General features: G+C 34.6%; 1 protein-coding gene across 1 annotated transcript in view; it reads right to left on the bottom strand.

The window, feature by feature from the left end:
- Window positions 1-12,046, bottom strand: part of ANK3 (ankyrin 3) — a 342,898-nt gene that overhangs the window by 21,086 nt on the left and 309,766 nt on the right. Inside the window, exons 41-43 of the mRNA XM_082424963.1 lie at window positions 11,697-11,840; window positions 8,340-8,430; window positions 5,494-5,872 (exon numbers count right to left, since the gene is read on the bottom strand). Of these exons, the coding sequence (XP_082281089.1) occupies window positions 5,494-5,872; window positions 8,340-8,430; window positions 11,697-11,840 (614 nt within the window). The remainder of the gene's footprint in view (window positions 1-5,493; window positions 5,873-8,339; window positions 8,431-11,696; window positions 11,841-12,046) is intronic.

The following is a 12,046-nucleotide window of genomic DNA, read 5'->3' as shown; positions in this document are numbered from 1 at the left end:
GTCATATGTAGAGGAGTCAACTTCTATACTGGGCAGCTATTATAAAGAAATGAGGTGAATTTGATGCAACATGAGTATGTCATATGTTAAGCATAAAGAGCAAGTTACAAGACAGTATGTCTGGTGTGCTTTTTCTAGATGTTTCACGTTAGTGTCTTCAAGAAGTAATATTTTAATCATGGGACTAGCAAAGCCTGAACAGAGTATGGCTTTAACATGTTCAGAAAAACCAAATTAAGGATTTCTTCTCCCTAATCCCAGCAAATGTGTGGGAGGTGACTGATTATGAGGACTTCATAAATAGCAGGCCAAATGCTTGCAAAAATGCTAGATACCAGTAAGTAATTTGGATTGCCCATGTGGAATTTTCAAAGTGATTCATACTTTTTTTCATGGCCCCTATTGAGCTTAAGGTTGATTTGTGGATAATTTAGGATTTAGACAAGGACTTATTTTCTTCTCTAATGTTTCCAGAGTCTTAGAAAAACCATACTAGAGCAGATTTGGCAGATTTTCTTCTCTTCAGATGAAGATGAAGATCTGATCTACAAGAAAAGTACAAGCAGCAGGATTAAGAAGTTTTGGATACCTAAGCCAACTTCCCTACATCTCTGGTTTGGTGTCCTGACACTTTGGAAATGGGTGATAAGTTTGATAAATGGTTTTCAATAGATATTTCCTTTCCTTTCTTTCTCTTCAGAACTGCCAACCAAGGAGCCTCAAGTTATTTGGACCACATTCAAAGGACTGTGTATTGAAAATGGCTTCTTAGTTCTCTGCACTCAATTATTCTAACATCAAGAAAGATCTCTCTAAAGGCAGAGTAATGAAGACAAGCAGCAGACAGCGAGAAGCAGTCTGTAGGACCTCCCATACATAAGGTCGGTGCTTCAAAAGGCCTTCATGGGGGAAATCAAGATTTATTCATAGTATTCAACTGCGCTGTAACAGGGTAGAATTACATTTTTCACTTCCAGTAAGAGTTGCTTCCTCTACTTAAAAATACAGCCTTAAAAAAAAAACAGCCTGATTTTTTGTATGTCAGTCAAGTTAAAAACCTATTTCAGAAGTTTTTGCTTGGTTTGCATTATGTCATATACATCCATGCCAGGCTATAACACTGAATTCTTAGTCACTGATTGATAATGAAGAACTTGTTTTCACTTAAAAACTGTTAAGGCTGAGAAGGGAGCCTTTTAATTCTTTCATTCTCTTTCGTCTTTATGTTACCTTATACTTCATTACAGCCTCTGGGGTTTCAGTTGAACATTTCATTTGATATGAACTCTTCTCTCACCAAGGTAGAATCTTTGTTCACACATAGAACACTTTTCCAAGGAAAGCAGTATACAAATGCCAAGAATTCTCGGATAAAATTACAACTGCCACATGTCAAACACAAGCCTAGACAGAATACTCACTACCATGCAACGTGAGTCTTTCCTTTCGGTGGTTGTTTTTATAAGTTTTCAAATATGCAAAGAAACATACAGAGCCATTTAGTTACCAAGCATGCTGAATTTTCCAAACCACAAGAAAAGTTCTAATAATACAGCATTGCCCCATACTGATCCGGCTTCGGGATACCTTTATAATCAAACGCCGGCGAATAACTCGGGTAGTGACTCTCCGTTCTTCCGCTGAGCTTGAATCACTGTCACTGCCTTTCAAGTCCTGAGTAAATGCATTTTTAGTAGAATTTTACCATCACATTTAAAATAAAAGACATTCTGAGACGGGAAATCAAGAAAGAATTTTTTACTTGCTGGTTCCCCGCACTTAAGTAAAATCATGATGTATATTTGCGGAAATCTTAAAAAAAATTTAAGTGGAAGAAAGTTTTGAGCAGAATTCTAAATGAGATTACTCTGTATGTGTATGTATATATGTGTATATAAATATATATAAAGTATACATAAATAATATATATATTTAATTACCTTGATCTTTACCTGCATATGTATATGCATATATATATACTTATGTGTATATATAAATGCAATGCATATGTAAATGCATAAGTATATATATGCAGGTAAAGATCAAGATAATAAAATTGTAAATTATTAAAAATAACAATGATGGAGACTTTGGCATCAGAAACTACATACATGCTACTAATTATTAGTTTGGGGGAAATAATATAGATTTAAAGCTAGTTTAAAAATACATATTATACATTTGACATGAATGTATAACCTTACAGTTAAAGGCCATCTTTCACTTGATCTACAGAAAGAGGCATAGTATTTCTGATTTTTATGATATTTTGGTCAGATTTGACAACTTTATCAAAAGCTATTTTGAACTTTAAGAAAAGTATACAATTTATATCAGCATAATTTGCCAGGAGATTTTTATCAGCATAATTCATATCTAATACATAATTGGAACTCAGTAGGAGTTTATTCAAATGAATGAAGGAATGTAAAATATTTGAAAGCCTGAGGTCTTATTTTAAAGAACTAATATAAAATTAGAATAGAAACAACATTGCACAGACAAGAATATAGTACAGATAAGAATACAGTAATTACACAAAATATTACTTTTTAGGCAATAAGGATAGGAATAAGGAAAAACTACCAAGTGATAAACAGTTCATAAGTCAAAGGGAAAATTATCTTCAGCTTCTACTTAAATATCATGGTCAAGAGTGTACACTGAATAATTTTATTTCTAAATTTTAGTGGTGGAGTTCTGAAAACAATTCTAGTATTTTATTTTCTAAGTGTACTAGTTACCCCAAATCTGACAGTCCCAGACATAGAAATTGTAGTTAATATCCATTGGAAAAATCAATGGCAGAATTGGTAAAAATAGGAAAAAAATAAGTAAAATTGTTACAGGAGGTATAAGTGTTAGCAAAAATTATTAATGAAATGTTAGTCAAATAAAGTAGGCCATTTTTCACCAAAGGTAAACTTACCAAATATTTTTAAATGTTATAGTAATATCAACCTTAACTTTGTAGGGAATTTCATCTGAAAAAAATACCCTACTGAATAATATGGTATCAAAAGGAAATAGTTTTCAAGTTTCTTACTCCTTGCAAAGATACTGGCTACTAAATTCCCCATTACTTTAAAATTTTTTTAGAAAAGGACCGTAAATTCAGGACATTTAGAATGACCTAAATATTGTGAAAGGAGGCCCTACGATGGCTCAGAAAAGCAGAAAAAGGTAAGACAAATTCATATTGCAAAAGAATTACTAATCAGCATTTAGCAATTAATAGATTAGATGAGGCAGAAGAGAAAATTCAATCTGAATTATCCATACCCAGAATCTTAGACTGGGGAAAGGTTTTTCACTTGAAACATTTAAAAGCAGAAGAACATAGGTTAATGCAAACACTAACAGCAAACCTAGATGTCAATTATAATCCTATCAAGAATCATCTGAGACCAGCCCATCACATAAAGAAAAAGTGGCCATTTGGCTAATGTTTGTTTCCATTTTCTCCATGGAGTCTCTGCCAGTCTTAAGGTGAAGGGTAGAGAGAAGATGGTAGAAGAATCTTGATCAGAATTCCTTTTAGAGAATTCTCTATGCAATGGCACAGAGGGTAACTAGGAGACCAAATGGAATTTTCTCAGTACTCCTTGCCGTGGGTTGCTGCATGTAAAGAGGTGGAAAGCAGCAGGATTTTTACCTTGTAACAGCAGGCAGTCATCCGTTTAAGAGCCGCACCCGGACTTTTGACCTGATTTTTCAGGGGACAAAAAGGGGGCTGTTTTCTGAGATCATACATCCGACGACCTAGTTGATTACTATTGTACTATGGTCTAGCCACAAAAAATACATCCTGGAACATCTTCGAATTTCTTGTGAGGTCAGACTCTTATGTTCCAGAAGCTTTAACTTCACTATGAATTGCTATGCTCCTGAAGCCTTTATGCATTGGAGTAGGACCAGTGACCAATGCTAAAGGCACAAACTCATTTATAAGAAATCTCGAAACCATTTTCTAACAGTAAGTATTTTCCATTACTGATGAATTCAGCTGCATTTCCATTCGGGGTTAAGACTTTCTTTTTCAAATCCTCTTTATGCCTTCTCCATGGTTCCCCAATGGGCAATATGTAGGCACATGTATACCGTCGAAATGCTTACTTACATATTTCAGAACTTCCCTATCGATTTTTAATAGGTTTTTGCACAATACATTTTCATAGTTAAAATATCACTATGTTACTACTCCTAGATTTTGCAGGCTCATTTTAAAAGGGAACATTCCATCCAAAGTCATATTGCTTAAACATGCTAAGAGTTAACTAAAAGGCAGAAAGCAATACTCAAAACAACACTTGTCAGGAAGGAAATGAAAGAAAGTCCTGAGAATTTTATTTCCTCTCACTTTCCCTCCTAACAAGCAGTAAAGTGATCAAAAAAATAGCCTGCAGGAGGGAAAAGGAAAGAATATGATTAGTTAATAAGCTGATAATTAGCTCCTGAGTGATTAGGAGTTTACTAAATTTTTCTAAACCTCAAATTAATCACGGGCTCATTATTTTACAAAAGATTTGTTTCTTTTTTTTTCTACCCAAAACACTGTAGAAGATCTTAAGTAAACTAGATGTTTTAGGGAAAACTTCAAGTACTACTATTCCAAAGATGTATAACTCTCAGTCTATTTCTACTGCATAGTTCATGAAAAGACACAAAAATTGAGAGAGCAAAAAGCAGTCAAAAATATAGCAAACAGAACTGATCTTAATTTTCTTATGTCCATCTATGAATCATAATTTCAATTAAAAAATTTTTAATATCTAAAAATGTTTACCCTCAAAGAATAATGAAATCTATTAGATGGTAGCACAAAAACATATAAGTACAAAAAGCAAGCAAATAATTATATGACAGTAAGGTTTTTTAAATTATTAAAAACAAATATTAAGATAATTATCAACTTAGATATAAAAATAATTAAAATGATACTTTTAATGTTGCATTTCTAAATGCCGTCAACCAACAGTAGTAAACCCACCTCATTTTAGGCTTGGGAACTGTGTTTCTTCAATTTTTAAAACACCCTTTCAGGCAACAGACCTTATAGGATAGAACTCTTAGGTGGGTCAATGGTAGCGACTCTTTAAATTGTGCAAAAGAACCTGAAAGGGTCAGGATAATTATCCTCCATCCTCAAGAAAGAAGACTAGGTTGGGAGTGAGGAAACCTAAATCCCAGACAAAATTAAAACTGGACCTTAAGCTACTTACTTAACATCCCTGTATTCTTTTCCCTCCTGAAAAACGGCTAAGAAGATGTTTATTCCTTTTTTCTACCCAATGAAAGAAGGGATGACAAATAGCATATATCTTACTCATTACTTTCTTTACCCCCATTATTAGTATTACAATTTTCAATCACACATTGATAATTTGGAAGTAGTAACGAACACTGGGCCCAGTGCTACAAGATTATCAAAAGAATTGAAGCGTCAGTACTTTCAGCTTAAATGACAGCATGGTGGAAAACTAGACGACGTACCTTTTGCTCAGACCCATTGGATCCTTCTTCTTCATGGAGGTTAAGCCTTGGTTTGCCATCTGCAGGAGCAGTCCTACTCATCTTTTTCATACCGACAGGCACACAGGGTTTAGGCTCTTCTATGACAAACTTGCTGGTTTCTTCTAGAGCTTTCTGATATGCCGCTAGTGATGACGCTGGTTCATCAGCACGACCAGAACCTTGTATTTTTGGTTTCAGAGTTTCCTTTGCACTCTGTTTCCCTATATCATTTTGGGATTCTGAAAAGTAAGATTTTGTCTTTGCTTCTGGAGTGACTTCTGCATGGCTTCCATTTGCTTCAAATTTTCCAGGTTCCCCTTTGAGATACGAGGCAATGGAATCTCTACACTGGTCAGGGCTGCAACAGAGAAGATGTGGAAATTTAGAATGGTAACATATGGCTGCAAATGGGCTTCAGAAGCTCTGAATTTTCAACAGCCGTGTTTTTAACTACTTTTAAAGACATACAGTAGAAAAGCATGCAAAATCTGGTCATCAGATTTCAAACTGTGAGGGCCTGTTACGGGTGTGGGTGTGGGGTGAGGAGATGATACACAGACTCCAGGTACCCTCTGCACTCCAGCTCCCAGACTAGCTGGCTGGCTGTGCTGTCACTGTTGTTGTTTTGTTTTGTTTAATTGTACTTAAACAGCTCCTTGGATTCTGTATCTTTTAAAAAGTAATCCTGAGAGGTTCACGGACATACCCAGAGTTCCAGACCCACCAATCTAAAAGAGGAGGAGATCTCAAAATGCTTTTCTATTGCCAGTGAAAAAACTGACGACAGAGGACAAAATGAATTCCTGTGACGAGAGCTCTGGCATCCTCAAGAACCCTACGTTCCAGTCTCTGTATGTGTTTCCAATTGTGAATCCTACCGTCATGCTTTTCCAACCGTGGAAGGACCGTGAGAACCTTACTTGGGCTCTCATCTTTCTCCAGTCCTGACCTCTGCGGACTCTCTCTGGTGATAAGGGTGTGGATGCTCACCTGCTGCTTCTACTACCTGTGAGGACCGTTTTCCTTTTGACTCTTAAAAATCTTTCTCTTCCATTACTTTCTTTTAAATTGGTTTCTCATTTTTACTAGTTTCGATATAGACTTTTACTTTTTTATAGTTTGTATATTGTTTTTATTAGCACCTTTGCTTATTACCCGTAGAATTCCGAAGGCAATAAAACTAGTGCAATGTTTTCTATGTACAATATACATATTATGTACATGTATGTGCGTATTCTTATAAATCAAATTCTGATGAAACATCTTTATCAAAAAATATTAATAGCACATCCTATTCTGGATGTTTAAGGACAAACAGTCCCAGCATACTGTGAAGACCCTGTATGATAACTGTAACTCCTAGCTAATATCTAATTTCCTGTTATGCAACTATAAATTGTGTGATTATATCTGAACCTAGACATCAAAATTAGTACTATTTCTTGTCTCCATACTCTATTCTGTAGGCTGAACATAGAATTCATTGATACTCCCATTCTTCAAAAGGAGTTTTGTGAACTCCTCTTTGCAAATGTTGTCCCTCCCTCTTTGGGAATTTTCATTGAGCAAGAAGCTTATCAGCAATATGAAAATATTAAACATGGTTATAAAATAAGTTGTATGAAAAGAACTGAGGTTTATCACTAGTTACCACTGAAGTAAAATATATTTTATGTGTGCATAAATAAAATAATGCCAACTATCACTGAGAGACTATTGTACCAGTCATTGGGTAGGCATGCTACAGGCTTTCTTTTTCAATCTATAAACCTGTATGAGGAAAGTAGTAGTATTCTTATTTTTAAAGCCAATTACAGTGGCGTTCTTAGAGCTTAGAAATTAATCTAAAGTCGAAAAGTGCAAACCTAATGGTGGTGGGATTTGAACCAGTGTCTGAAGGACACTAGCTCTTACCCTTCTAGAGGAAGATCACTGTAAAAAGAACCAGATTCATGATTAGGTAATTATTTTGGTTATAAACAAATTTCTATCATGCCCATATTATTTGGGGGTAAAGAATTACATATGCCATATTGCAAATTATATAAAATATTCATGTAGAAAAGAGGAAGGATATATAAAGTGTTAGTTGTTTTTCTTAGTATGATAAGGATAGATGACTTATTTGCTTCTCTGCATTTTTCTGTGACAAGACATTTTAAAACACCTATGTAAAAGAAATTCACCAAAATTTTAGTGGTGGTTATTGCTAGATGATGGCATTGTATTGATTTTTTAAATCTGTATTTTAAAATTTTGTATAATAAGCACATTTATGTTTGAAGTCAGGAAACAACAGAAATGCTTATATTTCTAAAAGACTTAGAATTCTATTTATTACATTATTTTAAATGAGCATTAATTTCTGGCTATGTGAAAAGAATAATACAACAGGTAATAAAGTAGAAAAGAGTAGCCTTCTAAAGTAAAGAAAATGTATTAATCTTTAGCATGTGTATAACTTTGCATTTTACTTCAGCTAATTATCAGTAGTTTTAAGAATTATATTTGAGTTCAATGTAACTTTCCCTCTCCAGATTAGCAGAATGAACCAACCTTTAAAGCATGTATTATCCTGAAATTGGAATGGTAATTTAGAAAAACAGTAATTGCTAAAAAGCATATATTTAAAACAAACTACTGGAATTCCCTGGCGGCCCAGTGGTTAGGACTCCATGCTTTCACTGCCAAGGGCCCAGGTTCGATCCCTGGCCAGGGAACTAAGATCCCACAAGCTGCATGGCGCAGCCAAAAAATAAAGAAAGAAAACAAACTATTAACATGTAACCTGCATTTCACTTTCCTTTTCTGACCCAGAGCCATACCTGTCATCCAGTCGATCTAGTAACCCACCAGTTATTCTTCGAGCTTGAGCAGGGGACTCTAGGTTTCCACTTGATGTCTCATTCTGCCAACCTGTAATTGAAGACATTTCCAGTTCTGCTTGCTGAACACGTTTAAGAATAGCCTGTACTTTTTCTTCTGTCATCTCCTCAGACTCTACTCCTTCTTCAAGTTGAATATCCTCAAATAGAGATTTGAGTTTTTCTTCCGTCATCTCCTCATCAGGACCAGATTTTCCTTTCTCTTGCTGCTCAGAGCTCACTCCTACTTTTCTAGTCTGTTCCAATGGCTCTGCTGGTTTAACATCTTTTGGGACCCCAGCCATCCTTCCGAGGTATTGAGGATACTCACTCAGACATACATTCTCCAACTGGCTCTCATGTATATCCACTGCTTCAGGTATTTCTGTCAAAGGCATTGAGTCTTCAAGTCTGCTCTCTTCCAAGGACGTGTCTTCTGCAATTACGACTGGAGGTCCATCTGCTGAATGCTCTACATTCCCCTGGGAAGGCACTACCCCATCACTCAGTCTACTGGGGGTTCTAAGGGGAGATTCTATGCTAGAGAGATCACTAAAATAATCATCTTGCTGGAAAGGGGTGGGTGGTGTGTAGTGCAACCCTGTGGGAGTTTCCAGTTCCACTTGAAGGGAAGGATAACCTATGGAAGACAGTACATTTGGACTGACTGGAATGAATTAGAGCACATCAAACAAAAACACATGGAATGACTTAAATTATATTAGGTATGAAAATGTGTGATGAATTACAGAATAATGTTGATAAATTTATTGGTGTAGTTCAAGTAAATGTAATACAATGAAATAAAAGACTAGTGCAAACTACAATAAAATAGAATACTAGTTAATTAAGATATAAATTGTTTATCGATTTTGGTAATTTTAATACAGTAACTTAAATACACACGTTTAATCCAATATAAAGTTAGCTGTCATTACGTAAGATACATTTATCGCATGGCCAAATTAATATCTTTCTACTTTTGGCATGCAAAATCCACATTGTGGTGGACTGACTACAGCAAGCCACAAGAAACCAATTTTTATAATTAATTACTTATAACTTATTTTAAGAACTGTACATAAGAGTGATGCTACCCAACTCTTAATTCTTAACTTACTTCACATGAAATTTACAGCAAAGAAAAATGAATTTAATCTTTGGAAAGAAATGACCATTAGATTTTAGACCGGTAGCACTGGGAAAAAAAATCTAAAAAGATGTTAGGAAAGGGATTTAAAAAGCAGATAAAGTAGAAAAAACTCCATGTAAACTCTTCAGGTGTCATAATGTGACAGAGATGAAAGGGTTGTGTACGTATGGAAGTCTTGGTGAACTTGGTGGTAGGGGTCCACTCAGAAGCATGAATCAAATAAAGAGAAAAAAGAAATGATACACAACGGAGACAGGAGGAAAACCATTTACGGAGAGCCCTCTGAATATTCATGACAATGCTATGAAACACAGAGGTCTACTAACCAGCCTACGCAAAGGGGAAGGAGGGAGAAATTCCCTTGTTTTAAACTTTGCTGCGTGGACTAAGGGAGTTATTTTCCTCCTTCAGCAGAGAGAAAAGTCAACAATGGTTCTGGTCATGGTGAGGAAAGGAAGTTTCACAAAAGTTCAACGAAGAGGAGAGACCGGAACAAAAAGGCAACCAGGCACACTTTCTGACTTAATGGTCTACAAAACTAAAGCCTAATTTTTCCATCAGTCCAAGATAAATACCAACTTAGCTTTGGTTGTAAATTCAAATTACTATAGGTAAGTGAACATTTTTCTGTTATGGTCACCCATAAACCAGAATGTTGAAAATTTGTCTAAGACTACATGAGGTTTATAATCTGCACAAGTAAAATTTACTTCATAAACATAAATTTCCCTAAGAATTTTAAAAATAGGGAATATAAAATATTAAGATGTAGCAACAAAAAGCCCTTGTGGATTTATTTAATGATAACTCTGATTTTAAAATATTAAATGAAACTTTCAATTCCATTGAATACTTCCCTTGCTTTCTGATGATCTTGTTTGTTAAAAGTACTTTTCTTAAAAAAGTTTCCCAGTAAAGAATACTAAATATTCTATAAACTTGGCAAAAACCCAAAATTTGATATAACACTGGTCTATATTTATCTTGTGCACAGAGAGTTTGGTCATCAATATATGGTCTCACATATAAGACAAGGCCTTGAAGAGAGCTTTTTCCAGGTTCTGTGGTATTGATAAGCTTAAAAAGAAACCACTTTTGACATTATTACCCACATGTTTATGTTATGGGGATAACAAATTTAAATTTAAATTTTCTGTTGACTTTAAATTTTCTGTTGACTTTAGTAAGCAGAAACTTTCTAAGAATTTGAGATGTTTTGTCACATATGCAGAATTATAAGTTATTGATTATTGGTGGTCTAACTTTGCTGTTTAAAAATGGAAAAAAAATCACCATATTTTAAAAAAATTGAAATAGTAGAAAAATATCCCTAGCTCCTCTTCTTGCCTCCATAGTATCAACATTTTTTTACTCAAAATTCATTACACGAATAAATTTCCATTTATGAAGGAAGATGAACATCTTGAAAAACATAGTAAGATATTTGTCATACTTTTCTTAATACTTTGTTGAAAAAAGCCCCAATTTACATAATGAAGGAAAAATGACAATATTATCATATAAATTAAGCTAATGTAAAAGAGGAATTATGTTATTAGCGACACCTGTGCTCATTGAATTAGAAATTATGCTACCTTTTATATACGATGGGTCAAGTAGTGTTTTTCCAAACAAAAAATGGCAGCATATGAAGTTAAAATAATGCTAAATAGCTAAAACACCTGTTTGAGTGACACATTCGTCTCTTTCAGTACATGCTTAAATACTTGTTCTCAAAACAGTAATTAACCATTTTACTTAACAATTTGTATAATAGCCCACAATTTGGTTTTACCTAAATAGGAATAAAAGAGTTCCCTAGTTTTTTAGGTTAATATAAAAATGACAAAAGCAACATAGATAATTTAATATCTCTAGATATTAAATTTTCTTCCATTTGGTCATATAAAATATTTGAGATACCAACTCTTTCAGTTAACTTATGCCTTTATACTTCATTATTTGTATTTTATATAACAGAGACATTTATCAAGTTTGTTCTATCAGAGTGTTTGTTTGCAGACTCTGGCAGAGAATATGCTGTGAAAATGAGAAATTAAGTCAAGCAAATCATAATTTAATTGGTTTTACGTGACTGCCTTGTCCAACTGCACTTTCAAATTTTATCAAATGATTAAGTAAATATGAACAGTAAATTCAGTTACCATCCACAGGGTCATGGAAGACATTGTTCTCATCTGCAAAACTTCTGGTGCCTGAAATATTTCCATAATCAAATATTGGTCCTTCTAGCAGAGTCACTATATCTATTCGATTAATTTTTGTCAAGACCGCAGTTAAGGCATCAGCTGAAAGAGGAGGAAAAAAAGGTTGAAAACCCAATTAAATTATTTTCTTCTAAGTCATCACAATATCCACAACAAAGGCATGGCTCTCTTGACCCTCCTAGCGTCTTAGTCCCTCCTCACTGCACCTCTGCAATATTCACTATCCAGGGGGCTCAGAAAGCTTGCTGCTCCAGGGAAGATATGTTAGGGTCTTAAGAATCATTTTG

The sequence above is a fragment of the Balaenoptera physalus genome, assembly GCF_965194825.1.
Source record: "Balaenoptera physalus genome assembly, chromosome: 14".
NCBI lineage: Eukaryota > Metazoa > Chordata > Mammalia > Artiodactyla > Balaenopteridae > Balaenoptera > Balaenoptera physalus.
The sequence above is the reverse complement of the archived record's forward strand: the minus strand, read 5'-3'. Positions and strand labels throughout refer to the sequence as shown.